This window comes from Mirounga angustirostris, unplaced genomic scaffold (assembly GCF_029215605.1).
Source record: "Mirounga angustirostris isolate CCGP_5_RB_7025 unplaced genomic scaffold, mMirAng1.0.hap1 SCAF_14, whole genome shotgun sequence".
Taxonomy (NCBI): Eukaryota; Metazoa; Chordata; class Mammalia; order Carnivora; family Phocidae; genus Mirounga; species Mirounga angustirostris.
Window position 1 is genome coordinate 63,530,513 of NW_026991722.1, and position 21,936 is coordinate 63,552,448.

At 49.2% G+C, this 21,936-nt stretch overlaps 4 protein-coding genes across 13 annotated transcripts in view; 1 reads left to right on the forward strand and 3 right to left on the reverse strand.

Annotated features, from left to right (window-relative positions):
* LOC123852796 (protein HIRA) overlaps positions 1 to 5,516 on the reverse strand; it is an 89,815-nt gene extending 84,299 nt beyond the window's left edge. For both annotated transcript variants that reach the window (XM_045887114.3, XM_045887116.3), the window contains exon 1: positions 5,333 to 5,516. In XM_045887114.3, the coding sequence (XP_045743070.1) occupies positions 5,333 to 5,369 (37 nt within the window). In that variant the 5' untranslated portion in view covers positions 5,370 to 5,516. The remainder of the gene's footprint in view (positions 1 to 5,332) is intronic.
* On the forward strand, positions 5,199 to 10,262 carry MRPL40 (mitochondrial ribosomal protein L40). 2 transcript variants are annotated; one of them, XM_064578016.1, is made up of 4 exons: positions 5,199 to 5,349; positions 6,858 to 6,941; positions 8,818 to 8,976; positions 9,826 to 10,262. In XM_064578016.1, the coding sequence occupies exons 2-4, from the start codon at positions 6,937 to 6,939 to the stop codon at positions 10,148 to 10,150; spliced, it is 489 nt and encodes a 162-aa protein (XP_064434086.1). In that variant the 5' UTR covers positions 5,199 to 5,349; positions 6,858 to 6,936; the 3' UTR covers positions 10,151 to 10,262. The 2 variants fall into 2 exon arrangements, with proteins under 2 accessions (XP_064434086.1, XP_045743073.1); XM_045887117.3 differs by lacking the exon at positions 5,199 to 5,349 and adding an exon at positions 6,342 to 6,542.
* On the reverse strand, positions 6,977 to 18,477 carry CUNH22orf39 (chromosome unknown C22orf39 homolog). 7 transcript variants are annotated; one of them, XR_010407349.1, is made up of 4 exons: positions 18,235 to 18,393; positions 17,919 to 18,086; positions 14,777 to 15,192; positions 6,977 to 8,041 (listed from the first exon to the last, which is right to left on the reverse strand). XR_010407349.1 is itself a non-coding variant. In XM_045887119.3 (3 exons), exons 1-3 carry the CDS (start codon positions 18,256 to 18,258, stop codon positions 15,064 to 15,066), a joined length of 318 nt encoding a protein of 105 aa, XP_045743075.1. In that variant the 5' UTR covers positions 18,259 to 18,401; the 3' UTR covers positions 14,121 to 15,063. The 7 variants fall into 7 exon arrangements, 2 of the variants coding, with proteins under 2 accessions (XP_045743075.1, XP_045743074.1); XR_010407350.1 differs by lacking the exon at positions 6,977 to 8,041 and adding an exon at positions 10,409 to 10,900; XR_010407348.1 differs by lacking the exon at positions 6,977 to 8,041 and adding an exon at positions 11,977 to 12,835.
* A 2,398-nt stretch (positions 18,478 to 20,875) lies between these two features.
* Positions 20,876 to 21,936, reverse strand: part of UFD1 (ubiquitin recognition factor in ER associated degradation 1) — a 32,723-nt gene continuing 31,662 nt past the window's right edge. For both annotated transcript variants that reach the window (XM_045887120.3, XM_045887121.3), the window contains exon 12: positions 20,876 to 20,989. In XM_045887120.3, the coding sequence (XP_045743076.1) occupies positions 20,915 to 20,989 (75 nt within the window). In that variant the 3' untranslated portion in view covers positions 20,876 to 20,914. The remainder of the gene's footprint in view (positions 20,990 to 21,936) is intronic.

The window sequence follows — 21,936 nt, forward strand, 5'->3', positions numbered from 1 at the left end:
GGCTCACTGTGTAGCTCGGGTTTCCACCTGCCCTGTATTCTAGATCGTGGTCTATTATGTCCTCTCCCACCTACATACAAAGGGGTAGTCTTATTTACATCTGATCACCACAGACCTTCCCTCCAGAAGGGTTCAAAGTTTCGTCCATAAATAAGTGAAAGATCCACATGTGTATTATCTAAGGCAAAATCCCACCCATTTTCTTCTGAATCTTCCGATGCCTTCTGGTTATTTTTTTTTAAATCAACCTACTGTCTTCAGGTACAACTCAATGAGAGACAGAGTGGAGAGAGCTCAGATTTCCTGAGCCTTCACAGGGAGCAGATGAGGCAGGTATTATTGGCTTCATTTAACAAATCAGGAGATGATATAAAAAGAACCTTCTGTAACACATATTTGGTGAGCAGCAGAGCACGGAGATTCAAGAACAAGATTATCTGACTCTGAAATAAAAAGCAAAATTTTTGTCCTCAAGAAGTTTACAATCTAGTTGGAACCATGAGACAAATACATGAAAAGGCAAATAACAATAAAAATGTTCTTATATAGAGCAGGGTTTTTCAACCTCAGCACCACTGACATTTTGGGCCAGATGATTCTTTATTGTGGGGAAATGTCCTATATGCTGCAGAGTGTTCAGCAGTAGTCCTGCCCTCTACCTACTAGATGCCAGTAGTGCCCCCCTTCAGTTGTGAAAACAAAATGTGTTTCCAGACATTGGTCTGTTTGAGAACCCCTGATGTAGACAAACTACAAAGCTTATCTTAATGACCACTGCAATCATAAAATATCACTATTAGGATCCCTCCCAGACTGTTCTCAGAGATAGGTCTGCAGTGCCCCTCAAGCAGCTGCGCAGGGCCTTTCCACACCCGCTGCTGACTTCATTATTGTACCACCCAGCCTGCATTTCCCCTTCAAGCTTATTTATTTATTTTCACCAGTATACGTCTCAGAAAGATGTCTTTTTTTTTTTTTTAAAAGATTTTATTTATTTATTTGACAGAGAGAGAGACAGCGAGAGAGGGAACACAAGCAGGGGGAGTGGGAGAGGGAGAAGTGGGCTGTCCGCGGAGCAGGGAGCCTGATGCGGGGCTCGATCCCAGGACCCTGGGATCATGACCTGAGCCGAAGGCAGACGCTTAACGACTGAGCCACCCAGGCGCCCCAAAAGATGTCTTGAAATCCCTTCTGGAAGGACACAGGGTAGGGGGAAAAATAATCCAATTACAGGGCAGGAGGAAAAACACACACCATAAAGCAAATGTGATTAACTGACAAATTATCCCAGTACTGAAAACTTGCCAAATGCCTTTTTACAACAATGTCATCAAAGTGTGAGCCAGAGGCCAAGGGAGGACAAGAGTTCTTTCAGTTCTGGCCCTTCTGGTTAGAATGGGCTTCCCTGAAGAGCTGAGCATGAACATCGTCTGCCGAGGAGCGAAGACTTCCAGAAACTCTCAGAAGCAAAGGCCCAGGGATGGGAAAAACCATGAGTCTCAATGAAATTTTCTAAACACATAAATTACATTTTTCTACAACCAAAAACCCAATCATTCGCTTTGTGACCAATATATGGTTATAACCTAATTTAGAAATGAACCTTCAAATATAAAATAAAATATATAAGGAATACTATATCCAAGAACAAAGAGTAAAACAGGTGTATGTGTTAACAGTAGCTGACACATACTTCCATATATGTGATAAATATTATTAGCTCTTATTGTGTATCATAGGACAGTCTTTTTATATTTGGGTACAGGGTGAAAACACAGGAACAAATCTTTTTATTTCCTCAACTTTAACAAGGCCTAGAAGTGGAGTCACAAGCCTAAGAATTTACAGCTAATAAATGATTGCATCTCGAATCCAGTCTGATTCCATGTTCAAGGCTCATTTCACTGTGAATAAAACAACTTCAAAATTTATTAACTTACTGATCACCTTAGAGCAGTGATTCTCAACTGGGGCTGATTCTGGCCACCAGAGGATACTGGAAATGTCTGGAGACATTTTTGGTTGTCACAATTGGGTGTGTGTGGGGGTGGTGGTACTGGTATCCTGATGAGTTGAGGCGAGGGATGCTAACATCCTACAACACACAGTATGGTCCCCACAACAATTATGTGGTCCAAAATGTCAACAGTGCTGAGGCTGAGAAACCCTACCTTAGAGGAAAGGTCTTACCACTATTATTAGCCAGGAAAATGGAGACCGAAAGTATGCTTACATCCCGACAGATATTTCTTCCTTTGCCTTTAACCTGCTTTATTCTAGCTGTCCTCTCCACCATGGCTAAATGGACCCTGCCACCACAGGGAAAATGCTGGGCTCTCTGTTCCTTCCCTCTTTGGACTCCCAGACACCAGAAAAAGTATGTTCAAGCCACATTAACGAGTCAGGAGTATGAATGCAGACTCAGGAAGCCTGAAAGTGCAATGATGCACTCTCCACAGCACCATGGTCTTTGGGTTTGTTAATCCAAAGTAAGCGTGATTTTACTGGCCACTGCCCACAACTCTGATTTCTGGCTAAGCAACCCCTGCTCCCAGCAGCTCCCACTATTTACCAGTCTTTAAAAGACCACTCAGTAGTGATCCAGATTATTATCATGTCCTTCTGGACAGTGGTAATTTACCCTGACAGTCCTTCTAAACACTTGAAGAAACAGAGGCTGATTTCAGGAGATTTTTAAAGAAAGGAAAGTTAAATCCTATCCTGTGAGAGTCTCAATTTCTTTTATTATTATCTCTTAGATTTCTAAAGCTCTTTATAGTCTGGGGAGCACTTCTGTGTTTACCTTTGCAACCAAAGATCACAATTGTACTGTGAAGAAAGCAGAGCAAATACCATCCTGTTCCGTTCTAGGACCATGGAGAGAGAGACTGCAGCAACAAGAGGCCAGGGCCCACTGCTCTGCCCACTCTGCCAGCCTGGGATGTCTGGCTGCTGGCCTGGTTGCAGACTCTCACTCATTTGTACCTAGATAATCGCTTAAGCATCTTGACATACTTATGCTTACATAGCATAAAACTTGGGTCCTACTAAGGAGCTTATCACAAAGTTAGAAATTATATGGCAAGAGATAGAAGAAAGACTGAAGAAGGGTAGATTATACACAAAAATTGATCTATGGGGTGCCTAGGCAGCTCAGTCAGTTGAGCGGTTGTCTCTTGATTTCGGCTCAGGCCATGATCTCTGGGTCCTGGGATTGAGCCCCTTGTTGGGCTCTGCACTCAGCAGGGAGTCTGCTTGAGAATTCTTTCTCCCTCTGCCCACCCTCCTACCCTCCCTTGCCCTCTCTCACTCTAAAATAAGTAAGTAAATCTTTAAAAAATGATCTAGACAAAGAATTTTAAAATAAAAATTCCGGGGCGCCTGGGTGGCTCAGTCATTAAGCATCTGCCTTCAACTCAGGTCATGATCCCAAGGTCCTGGGATCAAGCCCCGCATTGGGCTCCCTGCTCAGCAGGAAGCCTGCTTCTCCCTCTCCCACTCCTCCTGCCTGTGTTCCCTCTGTCAAATAAATAAAATCTTTAAAATAAAATAAAATAAAATAAAAATTCCTTCAGATCTTCACTTACACAGCAAAATTTTTCCTTTCCTGACTCACAAGCACCATAATATATAATCACTGAACATTTGCCCAATTCTCCAGGGAAAGATCTACACACTACACATCAGGAAATGCTCTTGGAGATCAGCACTTGGAGAAATGCAACTAAAGTTCACCACTTTTGCTTTCATGCACAGTAAGACTAGCTGTATCTTTGTAAATTATGGAAACCTCAGCTTACCTGTTGCAACCAATATTTACCATATACCTTTGTGTGAAGGTACTGCTAAATGTAGCAGGGAATACAGAGGGGAATGAGGCAGTCCCCTGCCCTGGGAGAGCATATGGAAAGTACATGCACAGGGACAGGGCACATCTAGTGGAATAAAACAGGAGGAATGTAGAGGCACATGGGTGGGTCAGGAGGGGAAGCGTCTGCCTTTAGCTCCGGTCATGATCCCAGTGTCCTGGGATCAAGCCCTGCATCGGGCTCCCTGCTCAGCGAGGAGCCTGCTTCTCCCTCTCCCTCTGCCTGCTGATCCCCCTACTTGTGCTCTCTCTGTCAAATAAATAAGTAAAATATTCTTCTTAAAAAAAAAAAAAAGGAGGAATGTCAACGACAACAAAAAAGGTGACCTCATCTGGACCCTGAAAAATGAGCGATGTCACATAAGAAGACAGAAGGAAAGAACACTTCTGACTGAAAGAACACAGATGTTCAGGTCAGTTGCGGTAGTAGGAAGCATCCCGGGATTAAGTTCAAAACTAAAAAGCTCCACATGTATAAAAAAGGGGCCTCTACTTGCTCTCAAAAAAACCACTAGCTCCCTCTAGTCGCGTTGCAAAGTAGAAATGAGGAACAAGACAGAATCAGGGTGACCCTTTTCCTGTCAGTAGAGACAGGCTAGAATCAGGGCTACAGGCCCAAGGCTGGAGGGGCGCTCCGCGGGCTTCAGTGCTGTCAGCAAGAGGGTGGGGGTCTCTCTCCCCTCACCTCTCCAGGGAGCGAAGACCAACTCCTGCAGCACTTGTGCCAACAAAGTACAACTATGACAAACCGCTCTACCAGTTTTGTGGGCTTATCTGTACTCAACCAGAGGAGTGGAAGAGTCTGCTCCCCCAGGGTGTGCTTTGGGACCACTGCCACAGGGCTAAGGAAGGCCCTCTCCTAGATCACCCCTGGCCCTATGGGCTCCAACCCAAGCCACCCTGAGGTCTCAGCATAAACGTGGTTCATTCAGCTGGGGACCTTGGGGACCGAGCCATAGTCCCCCAAATGAGGGCACTGTCACCAGATTCAGGCCTCTGGCAGGAACAGTAACAGCCCCTCCAGCGGGGCAGAGACAGGCAGATTTCAGGTGTTCACCCCGCCACTGAAAAGCCACAGAGGGGACTGGGCCCCAGTTTCACACACCGGACCATCTGAGCACATCCTGGCTGATGCAGACGAGTGGCAGGAGCTGGCTGGCGCCCAGGGCCGCTCCCCGGAGGCAGGCCGCGGCTCCTCCACGGACCACGGGTGGGCGACCGAGGGCTCAGTGCAAGTGCCAGGAGTGAGGGCGGATTCGCTGAGGACAGGCGGAGCACGTGCCCGTGCTCGCCGGCTTCCCCGGGCGGAGGACAAAGTCCGCTCCCGCCGACCCCGCAGTTTGGACACCCGGCGCCGGGTGCGTCGGGGGGCGAGGCGGGCAGGGCCTGCGCGCGGCTCCAACCCCACTCCAGACCCCGACTCGACTCCGGGCTCGGCCTTCCGCGACCCCTGCGCGCACTCACCATTGTGGTTGACCCAGGTCGGTTTCAGGAGCTTCATTGTTCGGCCGCCGCCGCCGGGCTGAGGCGAGAGCCGCGTCCCTCAGCGCGCCCGGGCCATGGAGCCACCGCCGCTGCTTTCTCCCGCGCCGCCCTCCGGCCGCCTCCCGCCCCGCGCCCTCAGCGCCGCCGCGCCATTGCCGGCCCGCGCCCCCCTCCGCCGCCACAGCCGCCCCCCGCGCTCGGCCGCCGCCGCCGCCGCCACAGCCGCATCCCCTGCGCCGCTCCTCCTCCGGCGGCTCCCGGGCAACGCCGGAAGTCACGGCGCGCACCTGCCAAATCGCCCCGGCGGGAAACCGCTCCCCACGCGGACGGGGCCGCCCGGACTCCTTCGCGGGCAGGGGCAAGGCAGGGTGACCCCGCTTGGGGCCCGCCCGGGGCGCGGCCGCCCACAAGGGGTCGGCTAGGAGGGCGGCTGGCAAGCCGGGCCTCGAGTTGCAGCCTGGGCCGGCGGAGTCCGGAGGGGTCGGAATGGCCTGAACGGCCTCTCACCAGCTCTACCTCGCTGATTCCGAGTCCGACTAATTAGCTAGCTTCCGTCATTCATCAATACGCGTTTATTGGGCATGTCGCGAGCGCCAGGCCACGTGCCGGAGCCGGGATGATGTGGCCGGCAGTGGCCGCGGCCCCAGGGTTCGGACGACTGCGGGGGAACGAGCTAGCCCCGAGGGCGGAGGGAGGTGGTCACGGGGGAGGCCGAGACGAGCGCGTTTAGGAAAGATCGGGGCCGTTTAAACAGACGTGGGCACTTGGACCCGGAAGGACGACCTCTCGGCCACTCCGGCTGCACTGCGGGGTCTTAACCCTCGCAGGGACGCAAGCCGACTAGCTGGAGCACCCGCTGGCGGGGTTGCGCCCTTAGCCGGGAAGGACTCTCAGCGTCAAGCAGAGGAGGAAAAGAGGACGCCGCCCTAGGTGCGAGGCGCTCAGGGCGTGCCCGCGCGCCGCCAGGGCGTGCGGGGCGGGGCCACGTCGGGGGCGGGCCAGGTCAGCCCAGCCCTCCGCAGCCGGAACGCGGGAACGCGGAGCGACGGGAAGGCCGGACCTTTGAGAGGGGTACCGCGGGCCGGACCGCCAAGGGGCGCGCGCCAGGAAGCAGCGGGTCGACTGCCAGAGGGGCCATGGCCTTAGCAGCACTGGGAGTTTCCGCTCGCGCTCTGCGCTCGCGGAGTTGGTGAGTGTGGACCCCAGCAGGGGCGTGGGGTCCTTTGCCTGTGCTCTCTCGCCGACCGCCCTTGACCACTTTATCTCAGGGAGGAGCTAGCTGATCGTGCCTCTTCCTGTGGCTGAAAATACAAGGACCCTGGCGAGCAGGGACCCTGCCCAAGTGCTCTCTGGTGTGAACGGGGGATTTTGGAAAAGTCTCGCACGTTGACCTTGTCACATAGCAATTACCAGGGCCCCAGATTTTGAGGGTAGCATAACTTTTTCCTCTTTTCCTGTTTAGTGAGGAGAATCAGATATTTATATATCCTTTTGTCTCTTTCAGGCTTCTGGGAACTTGGCAGACACAGATTAGAGACACCCACCAGCGAGCTTCATTTTTGTCCTTCTGGGAGCTCATTCCCATGAGGTAAACTACCGTGGGCCTGACCTCTTTGGGGGTGTCAGCAGGAGACTGATGTGCATATAAACAGAACAAAACAAGACCACTGGACATTTGGTTTGCAAAATTAATTGCGAAATTTGTCAGTTACATTTAGGTAGATGTTTTCTGTTTTTCAGCATTCTGTATGTGGAATACTGCTGCCTGTAATCAGAAAATAAAAATTAAACGTAAAAGTGGTTTAAATAAAAATCAGTTTTAAAGGGATTGTTGTATGTTTTAAAGGACACAGCATAGACATCTGATTGCTTGGAGAGGTCGGGGGAGGCATGAGGATTAGAGGAGTCTGGATGCTTTCTAGGGACTTGATTCACAAAGCTCAGTCTTTTTTTTTTTATTATTATTATGTTATGTTAGTCAGCATACAATACATCATTGGTTTTTGATGTGGTGATCCACGATCCATTGTTTTCGTATAACACCCAGTGCTCCATGCAGTACGTGCCCTCCTTAATACCCATCACCAGGCTAACCAATCTCCCCTCTCCCCTCCCCTCTAAAACCCTGTTTGTTTCTCAGGTCCATAGTCTCTCATGGTTCATCTCTCCCTTCAATTCCACCCCCTCATTTTTCCCTTCCTTCTCCTAACGTCCTCCATGCTATTCCTATGTTCCACAAATAAGTGAAACCATATGATAATTGACTTTCTCTGCTTGACTTATTTCACTTAACATAATCTCCTCCAGTCCCATCCATGTGGATGTAAAAGTTGGGTATTCATCCTTTCTGATGGCTGAGTAATATTCCATTGTATATATGGACCACATCTTCTTTATCCATTCATCTGCACAAAGCTCAGTCTTGATGCTAGAGGATTTACTTATTTTTTTTGTAAGATTTTATTTTATTTTATTTATTTAGTTATTTAGTTATTTATTTATGCATGAGAGTGAGCAAGAGAGAGCACAAGCGGGGGTAGGAGCAGAGTGAGAAGCAGACTCCCGGCTGAGCAGGGAGGCCGCTGGCTGGCTGGCTGCTGGCTGGCTGCGAGGCTGGCGGCTGGCTGGCTGCGAGGCTGGCTTCGAGGCTGGCTTCGAGGCTGGATCCCAGGACCCTGGGATCATGACCTGAGCGGAAGGCAGACGCTTAATCCACTGAGCCACCCAGGCGACCCGGAGGATTTACTTATCTTTAATAGTATATTATCACCATAGGAGATCTGTTCTCTGAGAGTACATCAGACTTTTGTTAATGCTCTAGGATGGGGAAATTTGTTAAGAAATCCTGAAAAGTGAACAGGGACGTGTCAGTCACTTTTATTACTCAAATCACTTTTACAAATCACAATTCCAGGGGTGCCTGGGTGGCTCAGTCGGTTAAGGATCTGCCTTCGGTTCAGGTCATGATCCCAGGGACCCGGGATTGAGCTCCGCATTGCATGGGGCTCCTTGTTCAGCGGGAAGTCTGCTTGTTCTTCTCCCTCCCCCGGCTAGTGCACTCTCTCAAATAAATAAATAAAATTTAAAAAAAAATCACAAATCCATTTAAAATGTGAGTAATGATTTTCTAACTCATCAATTTGGTATTTTCAGTTTCCATTGCAATCCCAAGACACACCCAAACCCAGCATGAAAGATGAGTACTTATTCTTAATTTTTACCCTGATGCCCCCTTAAGTTTTTCTAGCCCTTCCTGGGTTGACCGTGCCCACACAGTTCTGACAAGTACCCTGGGTTGGAGGCCGTCTCCCTTTCACACTCAGCTCATGAGGTTAGATCCATGCATAGTTCCTTCCCCAGTGGAGAGCATGGTAGAAGTTCTGGGCACTTCACCTAGTGCCATGTCTCTCAGCATGGTTGCGACACTGAAGAGGAAAATGTCTAATGTTTGCTTTATCCATTAGAGCAGAACCTCTGCGAAAGAAGAAAAAGGTAGATCCTAAAAAAGATCAAGCAGTAAAGGACCGGTTGAAAAAGAGGATCAGACGACTGGAGAAAGCTAGCCAGGAGCTAATTCCCATTGAAGATTTTATTACACCTGTGAGGCTCTTGGATAAAGCAAGGTAAGTGTTCTCTAGGGTCGAGGTTCTCAGGACAAAGAGTTCCATCACCTTCTGGTAGTTTTGTCTGTATTTCACACCTGTGACAGGAAAAGGTGAGTGGGCATGGGCAGACTAGGTCCCAGTCTGAGTCCTTTTCTCCTTGACTGTTTCTTGTGGGAGTTGGCAAAAGCATTCCTGGGTGATGCTCTTGAATGGCAGAAATGGGAAGGAAACTCAGAATAACTATTTGATAAGCTAGTTCGTATTGTTGCTTTTTTGTAAGATGAGTTTTAGCTGTGACTGATGACTTGGGCCTTGGGTCTGCAGCCCTTGTCCCATCTTGATGGTAGAAAACCCTTAGCCTCTAGCTTTATGGTACAAATGCTCATAGTTGGGATGTGTTGCGTACAGGCCTGGCAGGGTTGCTGCCTTGTAAAAAAGTGTGTACCATTTATAAAGTAGCATCTTGCCATACAGGTGGGACATGGCGGGTGGTTTTTTGGTATTCTAGGGCTGATCTGGGCTCTTGACTCCCTGGGACTTGGGCTTCCATTTTCATAACACCACTTTACATTTCCACAGTCACCTCTCACCAAAGGTAGTCTAGGCATGGGGTAGAGGAAGTGCTAGCAGTCTTCTTAGAGCATCACTGTTTCTTATGTCCATGGAAAGCAAATGGCACTGGCTTCCAACATCAGTTGTAGCTGCTACCACATCAACATTCCATGCTTTAATTTATCCCTAACTTCCACGTTTTTCCCATCTGTGTCTGGCAGTGGGGATGCTTGGGTCATATGCAGTCACCCAGACTACCTGGCCAGTGAGGTCGGTGCTTCCCAGCTTCACACCTTTGGATTTGTGTGTTCCTAGACAGCGGCCTCACGTGGAGCTTCCCTTTGAGGAGAGTGAACGGAGAGCTCTGCTCCTGAAGAAGTGGTCTCTGTACAAGCATCAAGAGCATGAGAAGGAGAGGGATGCCATCAGGTCCATGGTTGAGTCCCAGCAGGAAGCTCTGCAGGAGCTGCAACTCATGTCCCCAGAGCTACATGTGGAGGCCACCAAGCGGGACCCCAATCTGTTCCCCTTTGAAAGAGAAGGGCCAGATTACACGCCACCAATCTCCAACTACCAGCCCCCTGAAGGCAGATACCATGATATCACCAAGGTGTACACACAGGTGGAGTTTAAGAGGTAGAGCGGCGGCACCTGTCTGCAGAACACACTGCCCTTTAGAACCAGAATGACCAGGGCTCAAGCCTGCTTGTCACAGAGTCAGGCATGCTGTGAATAAATAATGTTTAATCAAGTGTCTCTGTCTTAAGTTTGAGTCAGAATTAATTCACCTGAGGATTGATGGGGGTGAGAGATGCTCCCCTTGTACTGGGGAGAGAATGACCAAGACATCTACCACTGCTCCCCAGTAAAAAGGAAGATTCCAGTTGTGTAGAGTAGACACCACCAGCAAGAGGCAGCTAAGTACCTCAAGGAGCAGAGGTGAAAGATGTGTGGCCTATGTGCTGTGTATTGTCTGCATACCTGTGCAGACAGGAGAGGCAGGGCCTTCCATTGGGCAAATGGAGCACGGGAGCTTCCTCACATCTTTGGCAGGGCCAGCTTTGGATTTTAAGCTGGGGAGGGAGGCTGAAGACAGTGGAGCGAGCCTGGGACATACTACTTAAAGTTGCTGTGTTCCCTAGGAGGGCGTAGCACCTGACTCTTATTCAAGCGTCAGTCTGGAATAGTAAATATATTAGTGTGCTGGGGCTGCGAGAACAAAGTACCACAGACCGAGGGCTTAAACAACAGCAATTTGTTTCTCATAGTTCTTGAGGCCAGAACTCCAAGATCAAGGTGTTGGCAGGATTGGTTTTTCCGCAAAGCTGCTCTCCTTTGCTTGCAGAGAGCCACCTTCTCCCTGGGTCCTCCTAGGGTCATCCCTCTGTACCTGTCTCGTAATAAGGATACTACTAGTCAGTGGATTAGGGCCCAGTATAATGACCTCATTTTAAATTAATTACCTCTTTAAGCACCCTATCTCTATAAATAGTCACATTCAGAGGTATTAGGGGTTAGAGCTTCAACACAGGAATTTAGAGGGAGTGGGGAACAACACAATTCAGCCCATAACAGTGAAGGTCCAGTGAGCAAATATAGCCATTTCTCCTAGTGACTTGCATTGCTACCTCAGAAAGGGTTTGGGTTTTTCGCTGCCTTAGTGCAGATAAACCAGGGAAACATTTCATTTGAGGAAGAATTCAGATTGTTTTCCTGGTGTGTGGTTCACTTTTGGTTTAAAAACTTACTAGATAAACATTTTTACTGGATAAAAATGCTGCCTAAGGATTCTAAGTTCTTTAACTCTACCTCTGAGACAAATACTGAATCTGGCCACTTTTCACCACCTCACTGCTATCTTGAGGTCCACACCATTGCCACATTTTGCCTGTTCCACTGCAGCAGCCAACTGATCTCTCCAGGTGGACACTCCCCCCAACCCCTGTAGCTCCTCTGCACAGCAACCAGAGGGTTCTGTGAAGCACAAGCCAGGGCAGGCATTTGGCTGTTCACCACCCCTGATCACACCTTACAGACCCCCCTCCGCCTTCTGCCCAACCCCACCCCCACCCCCACCCCCGGTCAGCACACGGCACTTAATTGTTCCTTGTGGACTGTGTGCTCCTTCCCCTACAAGGCTCAGGCTTCTTCATCCAGGTCTGGGCTCAGATGCTGAGGCCTACCCCACCTCCCTGCCCCCATTGCTGGTGCTTTGTTTTGTTTTTTAATTTTATTTGTCAGAGCACAAGCAGGGGGAGCAGCAGGCAGAAGGAGAAGCAGGCTCCCCACTGAGCACGGAGCCTGATGTGGGGCTTGATCCCAGGTCCCTCGGATCATGACCCAAGCCGAAGGCAGACGCTTAACCGACTGAGCCACCCAGGCATCCCTGCAAGTGCTTTGTAGTAGTGCTTTTCAAACAGTACGTGTCATCCATTAGGTTGTATAATCAATTCACGGGGTCAGGGCCAGCAGTTTTAACTTTTTATTTTGAAGTAGTTACAGATTTACAGGAGGTTGGAAATAAAGATGCAAGGAGGGTCTGTGTGTGGTTCTCCCAGCCTCCCCAAGTATTAACATCTTACACACCATGTACAGTCAGTGTGAAAGAGACTAGAGACTGACACAGGCACAGCCCAGAATGCATTCGGGTTTCCCACTATGTCTGCACTCATCTGTGTGTACATCTAACAGTACACAATTTCATCACACATGCAGCTCTGTAGAGGTCGAGGTTCCAGTACCACAGGATACCCTTTTGTACCCTAGCCACATCCACACCCTCCTTCCATCCCTACCCTTGGCACCATTAGCCATTCTCCATCTCTATTATTACATCATCTCACCAATGTTACATAAATGGAACTACGTCATATGCACCCATTTAAGATTTTTTAACTCGGCATAATTTGAGTTTCACCCAAGTTGCTGCATATACAGCAGTTTATTTTCAGTCGCACAGAACCGCAAATGTCAGTGTATCACACATCGTTCAGATAAGGACTGTTTTGTGAGGCTTGTTTCAACCATATATGCAGTATATAAAGTATATACCAGATCATAAAACTTGTTACGGGTTTTGTGCAAAAAATGTGAGAGCTGCTGCTCTATCTTCCCACTGCCCATTTTCTTCACAGCACTTACCATTATTTTATACTTACTTAATGAGGTTTCAATGTTTATGTCTGTCCCCTAAGCTCAACTGGAACTCTTTGAAGGCAGCTTGCCCATTTCAAGACTGCAATCCCAGAGCCTCAACCCCCACCTGGCCATGTAGCGGTGCTCAGATGTTGTGACGGGTGAACACAGGAGCAGATGTAGGAACATTCTGTGCAGCAATGATTATCTGTCAGTGTGGAACTCATTGAGCAGCAGAGAAGGAATAAGACTTCCTAACACATCATTCAGCGGCGGGCAGCCTCCAGCCTTAAACAAGCACACAGAGAATGTGGATCCCTTGAGGTGAGCCCCTCAGGACTGCTGTGCTGGCTGCTACCACAGCCCCAGCCCGGGAACCCCAAGGGATCATATGCAGATTGCAAAATTCAAATGTCCCTTCCTGTGTTTCGAAGAGAATGCCTGTAGATTCCCAGCAGCCTTCCCTCTCTCCTTGGCCGGAAATGCTCCAGAAAGTAGCCACAGACACAAGGCAGTTACCCTGGCTGACTTAGATATCAAGGCACCCACCCTGGGATAGGTTCTTCTTTATACTCACCTCTGCTCCTGGGCTCCTATGTGCACACCTCCCACTACTCAGGTACACGCAGTCACAGGGAAGGACCTTTGGGGACCTGTGTGCAAACGCTCCCACCACTCAACAGGTACACACACACACACACACACAGGGAGAGGCTACTGGGGACTTATGTGCACACCCCTCACCACTCCTAGGGACAGAGTCACAGGGAAGGATCACTGGGGACCTGTGTGCACAACCCCATCTCCCCCCATTGACAGGTACACACAGTCACAGGGAAGGACCACTGGGGACCTGTGTGCACCCACCCCCTCTCCCCCATTGACAGGTACACACAGTCACAGGGAAGGATCATTGGGGACCTGTGTGCACACACCCCTACCACTCACAGGTATATACACAGGGAGAGGTTATTGGGGTCCTATGTGCAGATCCCCCAGCACTTAGAGGTACGCACAGTCACAGGGACTCTTGGGGTAACACAGGAGAAAATGCACACAGGAGAGGGCAACGTCTATTCTTTAATGTACGCCCTTCTGAAGTGATGGGATTATTTTGCCCCAAAGAATGAGTTAAAAGATGTCTGACCCACTGCCTGTGGCCAGGTTGGGGCCCAGTTGTGAGGGAGGTACTAAAATGGCAGTTGGAGGGCGCCTGGGTGGCTCAGTTGGTTAAGCGACTGCCTTCGGCTCAGGTCATGGTCCCAGGGTCCTCCGCGGGAAGCCTGCTTCTCCCTCTCCCACTCCCCCCGCTTGTGTTCCTGCTCTCGCTGTCTGTCAAATAAATAAATAAAATCTAAAAAAATAAATAAATAAAAATAAAATGGCAGTTGGTCCAGGAAGGAGCAGTGAGGCTTCGGGGCACACAGCCAGCCTTGCCCTTGGCCCCACACCACAGGGCCTGCTCTGCAGCCATGAGATGCTAAATCATTTTATTAGTGATAAAAAAAGACCTCTTCAAGAACTAGAGTTCTTGTTGGTTCATAAACATATATTTTAAAAACATCTACAAGAGTATAAGTATACAAAATTCCAATACTGTCCGAGCACAATAATGTCAGGTGCTAAATCTAACAATCTCAACTATTAAATTGTGGATTTAATTTTCAGCTTCTATTTGAAATCAAACGTGCGAAATGGCATTTGATATAATCTACATTTTCTAAAACTGACCAAGGGAAATTTTAAAGGAAAGAGACTAAAATTCCACGTGTCTTGGGCTTGGGTTTCTTAAGCCAAGGGTCTATGAACCCTTTTATTTTTTTTTGTTTTTGTTTTTGTTTTTCTATGAACCCTTTTAACGTGAGGTTGTGTATTCTGTAGCTGTGTGCGTTTCTTAAAAGCCAGAGTCTTCAAGAGGGCCTATATCCTACAAGGAGCAACACCCTGTCTGTGTCCACAGAGGAACTTAGTGAGTGGGCTAATAGCTCCGTGTAAGCACCAGGGGCTGGCAATGCACAGTGTCACCAAACCAGGACCAGGACAGGTGTTCACCACAGCACAACCATTTAGTTACCTCGTTCTGACCGCCCTATGTATCCACTTGGATCAGGGCTATCACTCAAGAGTTTACCTGAGAGTGCTGTTGTCCCCAGCGGGGAGCATGAACCAGCCTGACCTGGCTGCTCACCGGGCTCTGCAATGGTGTTTGGCATCCTGGAAGCTGTGCAGTGGGTGAAACTGTGTCAGAGCAAGGCAGCAGCAGGAGTGGGCAATTAGGGCTGGAGACCTCAGGCTCTGTGCTCTAAGCCGAGTGGAAGCTTCAGGGACCCACTAGACTGTTTGGGCCCGTCACCGTCCTCAGGGTCTTGCGACAGCCCCATTTGAAACAGATCAGAGGAAGCCGTTCAGGAGTGCTCATCACTGGTCTTTCTCGTCCTGTGGCAGAGGGAGGTGCCAGTCTGCAGGAGGGCTCTGCCTTAGGGCCCACACCAGGGCATGCTTCCGTGTAGCCTGGACTCTTGCACGCTCGCTCTCACAGAGGGACTGCTGTACAAAGGAGACCCCAGTCACTTCGGCTCACGTGGCCCCTGTACCTCCCTCCTCCTCAGCACCCTCCCAAACAAGCTGGACAACAAAGCGTATGGCACATACCACTCCAGAACTTGGCTGCTTCTACCTAATAAACCTTGGCGACTATTCCATACTAAAACACACAGATCTGTATCATTCTTTCTCCCAAGCTATTGTGAAAAACTATTGTGCAGATACCAGAATTTGAGTAAAGTTTAAAACGTCCTCTTCTGGGCCTCAGGACTTGATGTCTTCAGTTGACCTAACCAGATTTACCTGCTGGGACCAGCATGAGGCTGAGCTGAGAGAAGACAAGAATCTGATTTTAGTATATGTGCTGCCAAAGCAAGCACGAGACAGGAGTCTGAAAGAGTGGCCACAGTGGGGAGGATGAGGCAAGAGACACATGCCCAGGGAGCCCTGGACAGGCGAGGAATCCAGAGGAAAGACACAATAAGTGCCACTCAACCTGCGGGCTTTTCTCTGCCACTCTCCTCCCACAATAAACACTGGGCAGTACCTTATGACCATGAAAGGTGCACTTGGTAGGTGCCAAGCACTATGCTGGGCTTTTTACATATATAATTTCATCTTCTCTCTCTCATCTCGCTGTGTCTCTCTCTTTCAAATAAATAAATAAAATCTTAAAAAAAAAAAAGATTTTATTTATTTATTTGACGGAGAGAGAGACAGCGAGAGCAGGAACACAAGCAGGGGGAGTGGGAGAGGGAGAAGCAGGCTTCCTGCCGCGCAGGGAGCCCAATGCGGGCTCGATTCCAGGACCCTGGGATCATGACCTGAGCTGAAGGCAGACGCTTAACTGACTGAGCCACCCAGGTGCCCCAGATATTTTGAACTTTTAACTGCACTGTTACCCAGTTACTTTCCTAGGATGGACTTTCAGAAGTAGAACTAGGGGGTCAAAAGGTATCCTTTTGACAGATAATCAGAACACGTAACACTCCATCAACACTGCACAAGTACCCCTGACTCTCCAAACCCTTATCGGCACTTCTGATATTTCACAGGGCAGAAAGCACTTGTCATTTGACCTTGTATACCAGATCATTTGATTTTCTTTTTGAATGAATTCTTTCTTTGTGCCCTTTGCCCACTTTTCTTTACTTTTTTTTTTTTTTTAAGATTTTTAAAAAATTTATTTATTTCAGAGAGAGAAAGCAGGAGCAGGGGGAAAGGGAGGGGAAGAGGGAGAAGTACGCTCTCAGCTGAGCAGGGAGCCTGACACGGGGCTCCATCCCAGGACCCTAGGATCATGACCTGACCTGAAGGCAGACACTCAACCGACTGAGCCACCCAGGCACCCCTTTGCCCACTTTTCTATTCTGAAATCATCCCCATTTTTCTGATATGAGGTCTCTCTAAAAAACGTTATTAATCTCTTGCTATATAGGCTACAAGCTATCTTTCCCAATTTTTTGATTTCCACTTATAATGGACCTGTCATCATTTTCTTTTATACAGCAGCTTGCTTTCCACATCTGTTTGTTTGATAATCACATACATTTAACCATGCTGAAGCAGTTGCCAGTCCTGCTGGGTCCCCTTCCCCCTTCCCCATGAGCACTGCACCCTCAAGCTTCTCTTCATGTCCCCATCCACAACAGTTCCAAGGCACCACTGCCTATTCTAGACTAGAATGAAGGTGCCAGAAGGGCAGGGGCTCTGTTCTCATCACTCCTGTATCTTTAAGAGCTCCCAACATGATAAGTATTCGCTGAATGAATGGAAAACCAGAACCACCTCCTCACTGGTCTCTTTGGTCCTTCATAATACACTCTCCCACCCTGGCAGTCAAACTGATAAATATCTATATCTATATATTTTTAAGAGAGGTGGGGAGGAGTGGAGTGGGGGGAGAGGGAGAAAGAGAGAGAGAGAGAGAAAGAAAATGAATCCCAAGCAGGCTCCCTCACCAGCGTGGAGCCTGATCCCACAATCCAGAAATCACGACCTGAGCCCAAATCAAGAGTCAGTTGCCCAACCAACTGAGCCACCCAGGCACTCCCCGCACGCCCCCCCCCCCCCTTTTTTAACCATGCCCAGCCTGGCGCCCAATGCGGGCTTGAACTCATGACCTTGGGATCAAGACCTGAGCTGGTATCAAAGAGTCAGACGCTTAACTAACTGAGCTACCCAGGACCCCCAGACTGATCTTTTAAAGATATAAATCAAGTCATGCTTCCCAGCACACGTTTAGGCTGAATCTAAACCCTTCTTTAAGGCCCACCAGGTCCCTGGTACCTCTCCAGCCTAACCCCCTACCCCTCTACAGCCCACCCTCCTGCTCCAAGCACTTGACCCTTCTTTGTGTTCCTCAGATGCGCCCCGCCTTGGGCCGGGTGAAGGCTGTTAAGGCTGGTTCCTGGTCTTTCAGGCCTCAGCAATATCACCCCCTCCGCAGGCCTGCTGAGGACACTGTCACTGTTAGGGGATCTCTCCTTTCTCTCCAAACCACTCTACGTTCTCCTTTCTTTGTCCTTCAGTGTCTGAAAGCCCCGCTGATATACTAATTTTTGATATTTCTCAAGAGAAAGGAAGCACAACAAAAGGAGGGACCCAGGCAGTACTCCTCTCCCAGTGTCCCGGGGCCTGGAATGTGGGGGAGGGTGTGGTCCGCGCACTCGAACGCCGGGGCAATGCACCCCCGCGGCCCAAGGGCCACCCCCGGCTCCCCCGTGCACCTGGGCCTCCGCGCTTCGGCGCTCCTCCCACTCCCGGCAGCTGGCCAGGTCGCGCCGCCACTGCTCGCAGGCCGGCCGTTCGCCGTGGACGTAGTAGTGGTGCAGGAAGTGTCTGGCGCTGCGGCAGAGTTTCCACTCGGCGCGGTAGGCCTCGCAGGGGCGCGGCGGCTGCAGCGAGAAGCACGCCTGAGCCGGAGGCCGCTGCACTGCCCGCCTAGGGACCCCCATCCCGTCCCCTCCTTGGGAGAAGGCTCGGGTAACCCGGCCGTCGGGCCCAAGGAGGTTCCTGCACGTCCCGGGCGCCCCCCGCGCTTACCCGCCAGGCGCCGCCGTCCGCCATGTCCGGGCGACTGCGGAACCCCACCTCTGAGCTCGCTGGCCAGTGAAGATTGAAGACAGACGCACCGCGTGTTTGACGGAGAGGAGCCAATGAACTCCGAGATGTGACGCTTGACTCGGCACCCACCGTGACACGCGCCGATAAACAAGACATCCGGGCTGAGCCGCCAATAACAGCCGGGGGGCGGTGACAAGCGGAGGAGACGCCCAGGAGGGCCTAGGGACCGTGCGGGCGGGGGCGTGTCCGGAGGTAGAACGCCGGGCGTGCAGCCTGCCAGGCCAAATGGATGACAGCGGCCCTTCGCCTGGTGCCCGGCGGGCGTCCCGGGCTGCACAGCCACCTGAAGTTAGCTATTTCTGAAACCACGGGGTCCAGGCCGGTTTTCAGCAGTTTAATGAAATCTCAAAAGATAGGGTTCGCTTTCATAAGCACATACTGAGCATCAACGCCCTGTGGCAAAGCTGCCAAGTCTGCGGCTGCAGCGGACTCGGTGAGGGTGGCTGGGCGTGACCAGTAGGTAGTTGGCGGTCTAGGGCGCCGGATGATTTCCCGAGGGAACGCAGGCTGGTAGTGGAGGCGAGCGAAGGGTTTTCTGAGCACAGCGGTGGGCTGGTCAAAGGCGTGGAGGCTGTGTGTGTCACGGGGTAGAGGAGAGAACCTTGCAAGTGTGGGGCGCCTTGCATGTCTGATTAGGAGTGAAGGCTTTACTCTGAGGCGTGGGAAGACACGGAACGTTTATAAACAGGAGAGGTGCACAAGAGGCAATAAAAAGCAAAGTGCCTGGTAATCTGCAGAGTAGCCCTGCAATACCTATGCAGAGGTTCTCCAACTTACGCAAACTTAATCCTCCATGGGGGAGTCCCTTACAACGCGGTTGCTGGGCCCACCCCAGTAACGAGACTAGGTCAGACTCCCTCAAGGTGGGCCAGAAAGATGCAATTTTACCAGGGCTCCTGCTAAGCTGGCTCACAGACCAAGCTTGAAGACAGAGAAGGCTGCAGGCCAGGGTGCAGCAGTAATGACCAGGATTTTTGCTCTGGGTTACCCCTCCCCGCTTGTTACCAGAAGCTGGCCCAGGCAGGGAAGTGTGGCTCAAGCAAAGGACCATGAGTGATTTCATTGCTTACACAGTAGGTGTTGCTTAGGGAAGACAAAAACCCAAGGCCAGTCAGTGCCTTCCTGTAAAATTCATTATGCATCAAATGACACATTAGCCAATGTGATCCTGCAAATGGAGGCTGCCCACCCACCAAGGAGGACTTCTGCCTTGGCTAGTGAAACAGATGTGCCTTAAGTGGAGGATCACGGGTCACAGCAGTGCTTCATGCCTCTTGAAACCTTGTCCATCATCAGTGGTGACTGTTTGGGCCATAGCCCAGCCCTCATCTTCATGACAATCACCTATGATCTTGATCTGATGACATGTGGGTGGACCCTGGGCCACCATCCTGAAGGGAACATCCTCTCTTGTGTGTTGAAGGAGCTCTATCCAGAGATGGACCCCTCTACCTTCAAGCAGGAGTCCTCCTACAAGAGGAGACCCTGCTCAGGCTGACCATCCCCAGTGCAGGGGTCAGAGAGCCTCATTTCTCCATACATTCTCCAGAAGCCCCCCAGAGGAGCTCTTTTCTAATGGCAGGATGGAACAAGGGACACCTGCAAGCAAGTCTTCCTCCAACTCCTGGCTGGTGGCCCAACCACCAACCCATGTTGATACCTAATCAAACATTTAGAGGCAATCCAGGTTTAATCATTGCCTGTTTTTATTTGAAATTCTTGATGTAAAATTCTTTTCAAGGAACAAAAGAGATTAAATTAGATTAACATGTCAAAAGATCTCACATTATAGAAAGTGATCTGAGACCAAATTAATGCTAATAAAAAAGGTAGGCCAGCAGAACCTTGGATAATTTAATACATTAACTGGGAGTGGGGGGTAGGGAAGGAGAAATTATCTTTAGCACTTATTTATTCTAATATTCATATTTGTGCTTCATCATGAAGTTGTTTCACTGTAGAACCGATTCATAAACGAGCAAGTTATTTCCATATGAAATCAAATTACAAGATGAAGTGTATTCAGATCAGGAATCCACCTTCTGAAGAATGGTTCTTTTGGAAAAAAAAAATATCAATATGTAAAATAAAAACACCCTTCCTCATACACTTAAATTGCAGCCAGAGTAATGGGATAACCACTATTTATAGAGCATGTCTCTATTTAAGCCACTTTTTTCTAGGCCAAAGGTAACGCTCTAAGCTATCGTCGACCTGGAAAAACAAAGGATAAGTGAAAAAAAGAGAAACAACACCTCAAGTTAGAGCAATTCAATCCCTTCCATTGATTTTTATCAGGAATTAGGGAACTCTGCTTTGGCTAAGGCATTGGGAGCACCCCTCAAGGGCTGAAAGCAAGAAAGGGCAAGGAGGAGGCTGCCTGCAGGATCTCAGAGTAAGGTTTCTCCTTCCCAAAATCATCCACCAAGTCTGAATGTTCCACTTACAGGTCACACGCAGTAATTCTTAGGTAACTCTAAACAAAACCTAAAGTGACAGAGCATCCACTGCAACAGTCTCATCTCCATCAGAGCCAGTAACTAAAAGCCATTATGTTGCAATTGATTATTTTATTTTCCAATCAGCCAACAGTCCCAACTTATGGCTTTCTTCCCTTTTTACGCAACGACTGTCCTTCTCCAGAGAAAGCGACGAATCTGCCTCCAGCTTCATCCTGAGTATGAAGATAAAATACTATTTTCAGAAACTCCTTGGAGGCTTAGAATAAATGCTTGATTCTGTTGACTCATGTGCCAGCCACCAATTTACCTTACTTCCCCATTATTCATAATAAGAAATGGCTTTGAAATAGAAATCATAATCTATTGAATTGAGAAACAAAACCAGAGAATCACAACTATGCCTCTACCACAGCCTTTATTCTCAGATTGAATGTACATCCTTTTGCAGAAGTATCACGTTTTCAAAATGTAAAAAATATAAAATACACCTCTAAAAGAAAAATCATCTATAACTCCACCACCCAAAAATATTTCCAGCCACTTTACTATATATGCTTATGTAAATTTTTCTCATACTTCCTGAGTCTCAAGTCGATGAATTTCTTTTCTAGTACACTTTAAAGGCTACAGAGAATTCCATCATTGGGAGAGGCAATCTTCCACCATTGGACGTTACTTCCAGGTTTGTGATATTTTAAGCTGCTGTGGTGAGCAGCTTAATGTGTTTGCACACAACTCTGATCTTTTTCTTAGAAGTGTTATTCTACCATAAAAGGATTGCACAGTTGTTTTTATTTTTGGTGTTTTTTTTTTAGAATTGCACATATTTTTAAGGCTTTTAATGTTATGGTCACTAACCAGCCCTCAGAAACATTCTATCAAGCTATTTTCCCACCAACAGAAAGAGGGCCTGTTTTTTCTCAACTGAAAACAGCAGGTATCTTTAACGAGCTTGTATTGCTAGTCAGTTGGAGGCACTCTCTACGGAAGAGGATTTCACACTCCCTGATACATAGCCCTGCACCGGCACCTGCCCCTCCCCACCCCACGCAGGAGTGTATTGCTGGCGGGGGGCCTGTACAGGGCTTATGTGGTGGCGACCATGTACATTTGGGTCATAGCTGAGCCATTCAGTCTTCCTTTCCTGCAGGGCCTTCGC

Excerpts from the sequence above, each read along its gene's own strand:
- MRPL40 (XM_045887117.3), top strand. The coding sequence starts at position 6,490 with ATGGCCTTAGCAGCACTGGGAGTTTCCGCTCGCGCTCTGCGCTCGCGG. Across the intron at positions 6,543-6,857 it reads GCTCTGCGCTCGCGGAGTTG|GCTTCTGGGAACTTGGCAGA; the intron begins GTGAGTGTGGAC and ends TGTCTCTTTCAG. Across the intron at positions 8,977-9,825 it reads AGGCTCTTGGATAAAGCAAG|ACAGCGGCCTCACGTGGAGC; the intron begins GTAAGTGTTCTC and ends GTGTGTTCCTAG.
- CUNH22orf39 (XM_045887118.3), bottom strand. The coding sequence starts at position 18,258 with ATGGCGGACGGCGGCGCCTGGCGG. Across the intron at positions 18,087-18,234 it reads CGGACGGCGGCGCCTGGCGG|CCGCCGCGCCCCTGCGAGGC; the intron begins GTAAGCGCGGGG and ends TTCTCGCTGCAG. Across the intron at positions 15,193-17,918 it reads GCCGAAGCGCGGAGGCCCAG|CAGTCCCTCTGTGAGAGCGA; the intron begins GTGCACGGGGGA and ends TCCTTTGTACAG.